Source organism: Otolemur garnettii, unplaced genomic scaffold (assembly GCF_000181295.1).
Source record: "Otolemur garnettii isolate 467f Iridium unplaced genomic scaffold, OtoGar3 scaffold00001, whole genome shotgun sequence".
NCBI classification, from domain to species: Eukaryota; Metazoa; Chordata; class Mammalia; order Primates; family Galagidae; genus Otolemur; species Otolemur garnettii.
The window spans coordinates 39,015,194-39,019,859 of NW_003852396.1; the positions used below are offsets into that span (position 1 = coordinate 39,015,194).

Genomic DNA, 4,666 nt, shown 5'->3' on the forward strand with positions numbered 1-4,666 from the left:
TGATGCCACGGCACTCTACCCAGGGGGATAGCTTGAGGCTGGCTCCGGCTCAAAAAAAAAAAACTTTCTTATTTTCCCAGTCTTGTATTAGGTGTTTACTTTATTTTTTTAATATATTTTTAAAAATTGTTTCAGGTTAATTTGCGGGTACAAAAAATTAGGTTACAATGTCTACCTTTTTTGGGTAGAATTCCTCTTGTAATTATGTCCTGTCCCCAAGAGGTATGCCATACCCCCAACCATTGTGCCCTTTAAATGGGAGCACACCCCTTCTCTCTCCCTCCTCCCATCTCCCCACTCCCTTGTTCCCCTGCCCACCACCTTGAATTGATTGGGGTGTGTATTATTGGGGTGTGTACACACATTTATACATGAGTGTGTATTAGATTGTCTGCTGGCTTTATATTAGTATTGAGTATGTTGGATTCTTGTTCTTCCATTCCTGTGATACTTTATTAAGAAGAATGTGTTTCAACTCCATCAGGTTAATAAAAAAGATGTAAAGTCTCCATCTTTTTTAATGGCTAAATAGTATGGTATACATATACCACACCTTGTTAATTCATTCCTGGGTTAGTGGGCATTTAGGTTGTTTCCATATTTTGGCAATTGTAAATTGAGCTGTGATGACCAATCTAGTGTACATGTGCTTATAGTAAGGTGATTTGATTTTTTTTTTCTTCTGGGTAGATGTCTAGTAATGGGATTGCAGCATCAAATGGAAAGTCTAATTTGAGTTAGGCATTCACTTTAAAGAATTACTAGTACAATTTTTTTTTTTTTTTTTGAGACAGAGTCTCAAACTGTCACCTTGGGTAGAGTGCTGTGGCAACCTCAAACTCTTGAGCTCAAGCGATTCTCTTGCCTCAGCCTCCCAAGTAGCTGGGACTACAGGTGCCTGACACAATGCCCAGCTTTTTTTTTTTTTTTGGTTATTGTTTTTGTTGCAGTTTTCATTGTTGCTTTAGCTGGCCCAGGCTGGGTTCAAATCTGCCAGCCTTGGTGCATGTGGCCGGCACCCTACCCACTACGCTACGGGTGCCACCCAATTTTAAGGAACAGTTAAGAATTGGAAAGATACTCTTTTGAGAGAACTTTTTGTTGTTGGAAATAGGATCTTGCTCTATTACCGGGATTAGAGCACAATGGCGTCATAATAGCTCACTTGCAACCTCAAACTTCTAGGCTTAAGCAGTCCTTCTGCCTCAGCCTCCTGAATAGCTGGGACCACTGTGCCCAGTTACTTTTTTTTTTTTTTTGTACAGGTGGGATCTCTTGTTGCCCAAACTGGTCTTACACTCTTGACCTCAAGCATTCCTCTTGCCTTGGCCTACCAAAGTGCTAGGATTAACAGGTGTGAGCCACCACATCTAGTCTGAGAGAACTATTTATTTATTTTTTATTATTATATCATAGCTGTGTACATTAATGCAATCATGGGGTACAATGTGCTGGTTTTATATCTTATATCTTTATATTTTAATTTGAAATGTGTTCATCAAACTGGTTAACATAGCCTTCACAGCACCCTCTTAGTTATTATGTTAAGACATTTATATTCTACATGAGAGAACTATTTAAATAATCACATTTCCAAACTGTTTTTAAAGCACCTTCCTGTCATGTGTACATCCATATCCATTGATCTGGAAATATTTACATGACATATTCAGTAAGAAAACCACATTGCTGGACAGGCAGTATCTTATAATCCCTTTCACGTAACATGATGCCTGTGTATAGAGCTGTCTAGAAGGATGCTCACAGTGGTCATCTCTGGATTGTCGGATTTTGGTGAACTTTATTTTTTCTTTATGCATTTTATACTATTTACATTTCTATTTGATTTTGTATTATTTTTATAAAATCAGAAAAATTATCCTACTTCTGGGCAAAGTACTTTTATAAAGGAAAGTTGTATTTGTCTTTCTTTCTTTTTTTTCTTTTTTCTTTTTTTGGAGACACAGTCTCACTCTGTTACCGAGGTGGAGTGCCATGATATCTTAGCTCACAGCAACATCAAACTCTTGAGCTCCAGTGACCCTCTTGCCTCAGCCTCCCTGGTAGCTGGGATTACGGGCACCCTTCACAACATGCTGATGGTTTTTCTATTTTTAGTAGAGATGGGATCTCACTTTTGCTCAGTCTGGTCTTGAACTCCTGAGCTCTAGTAATCCACCCACCTCAGCCTCCCAGATTACTAGGATTATAAGCATAAGCCACCGCACCCAGCCTGTATTTGTATTATTTAGACTATTATCTTTGTTTTCTCAGCAACCGGACTTGCATATGATATAAATATAAGATGCTTAATGCTTGTTAAATAGAACTTACTTTTTTTTTTCCCCATTTTTGGCCGGGGCTGGGTTTGAACTCACCACCTTTGGCATATGGGGCCAGTGCCTTACTCCTTTGAGCCATAGGTGCCGCCTGACCTTACATATTTTTTGCTGGGTCTTTCAAATTTCTTACTTTATTATATCAAATAATAACTCTGATTTGGGATTTCCTTACTTTATCCTTTTTTTTTTTTTTTTTTTAATTTGAGACAGAGTCTCACTTTGTTGCCCTTGGTAGAGTGCCATGGTGTCATAGCTCATAGCAACCTCAAACTTCTGGGGTCAAGTCATTCTTTTGCTTCAGTCTCCCAAGTAGCTGAGACTATAGGCACCTGCCACACTGCCTGGCTATTTTTAGAGCTGGGGTCCCACTCTGGCTCAGGCTGGTCTCAAACCCGTGAGTTTAGGTAGTCTACCTGCCTCGGCCTCCCAGAGTGCCAGGATTATAGGCATGAGCCACCGCGCTCGGCCTTCCTTCTTTTTTCTGTTCTGCAGGTGGTATTCTTCGCTTTTTTTCCCTAATGGAGCCAACCAGTAAACATTAATTGAATTATTTTTTTATTTTTTTATTTTTATTTTTGAAACAGTGTCTCACTATGTTGCCCTCAGTAGAGTGCTATGACATCATAGCTCACAGCAACCTCCAACTCTTGGGCTTAAGCAATTCTTGTGCCTCATCCTCCCAAGTAGCTGAGACTACAGGTACCCGCCACAAGGCCTGGCTATTTTTTGTTGTAGTTGTCATTGTTTAGCTGGCCCAGGCCAGGATCAAAACAACCAGCCTCAGTGCATATAGCTGGTGCCGTAACCACTGTGCTGTGGGTGCCGAGCTTATTAATTGAGTTTTAATTTGTTTTTCTTTGTTTGTTCGTTTTTGAGAGAGAGTCTCACTATGCTGCCCTTGGTAGGGTGCTGGGGTGTCACAGCTCACAGCAACCTCAAACTCTCGGGCTTCAGCTATTCTCTTGCCTCAGCCTCCCAAGTAGCTGGGACTACAGGTGCCTGCCACAACTCTCAGCTATTTTTTTTTTTTTTGGTTGTAGTTGTCATTGTTGTTTGGTAGGCCTGGGCTGGATTTGAAACTGCCACTGCTGGTGTATGTGGCTGGCACCCTAGCTGCTGAGCTACAGGTGGTGAGCCTGCATTTTAATTTGTGTAGGTTTTTGGTGCTATAATGAGATATGAAACATGGTCTCTGACTAAAGAGGACTTCAAGGTTTTAATTGAGGTTTTAATTTATTGAGAATTACTGTTAGAGGTCCTTTCTTTTTCTAAAAACATGGAATAGACAATAGTATACCCATCACCCAGCCCCAGTGACCACCAACGCATAGCTAATTCTATTACCTATTTCTGCCTCTCCTGTATTATTTTGAAGCAGATCCCAGGTATTTGTTTTATCTATAAATTTTTCTATAGGCATCTCTAAAAGATAAATAATTAAAAAAAAAACCCCAACAGCAGGGGCTTTTAAGTTTATTAGCTGTGTATCAGTTAGAGGAGGGGCTGTCTCTGAAGTGTCTAAAATTAATGTACAACCTTTTGTCTGCATGTGCGTGCCTGAATTTGATTGGATATAGTACCTTGGTGGTCTGTGATCTACCAAGGGCAAGAATCACTGATAATCATATGTAGGATCATATATCCAATAGGCAAGGATCCAGGAAGAGATATCAACTTTTACAAATATAAAGGATAAGTTTTTATATCAAATGTAATCTTTCCTAGGGTTATATGATGAAAAAAGGCCATAGACGGAAAAATTGGACTGAACGCTGGTTTGTGCTAAAACCCAGCATAATTTCTTATTATGTAAGTGAGGATCTGAAAGATAAGAAAGGAGATATTCTCTTGGATGAAAATTGCTGTGTAGAGGTAAGGCTGTGGTTCCTTCTTCACATGATTACCTGGTGCTGCCCCCTGCTGCTTACGTAGTTTCTCTTCCTCTTCCTTCTAGCCTCTGTCTAGAGCCTTAAAATAATCTCCCAATTTATATTTCTAAAATATTATAGGCATATGGTTGCCTTAGTTTCTGAACCAAAAATTAAAAGTTGCTGAAAGAATTTTTTCTTTTTTGTTTGTTTTTTTTTTTTTGCAGTTTTTGGCCAGGGCTGGGTTTGAACCCGCCACTTCTGGCATTTGGGGCCGGCACCCTAGAAAGAATTTTTTCTAATGTGAATTTATTTTCAATCTTATACTGTGGGCTCGGCGCCTATAGCTCAACCGGCTAGGGCGCCGGCCACGTACACCTAAGGTGGCGGGTTCGAATCCCCAGCCTGGACCCGCCAAACAACAATGACGGCTGCAACCAAAAAATGGCCGGGCGT

At 40.2% G+C, this 4,666-nt stretch overlaps 1 protein-coding gene across 1 annotated transcript in view; it reads left to right on the forward strand.

Moving 5' to 3' along the window:
• The window catches only part of SWAP70 (switching B cell complex subunit SWAP70), an 87,613-nt gene that overhangs the window by 57,898 nt on the left and 25,049 nt on the right, over nt 1-4,666 (forward strand). The window contains exon 5 of the mRNA XM_003781092.3: nt 4,068-4,214. Coding sequence (XP_003781140.1) covers nt 4,068-4,214 — 147 coding nt within the window. The remainder of the gene's footprint in view (nt 1-4,067; nt 4,215-4,666) is intronic.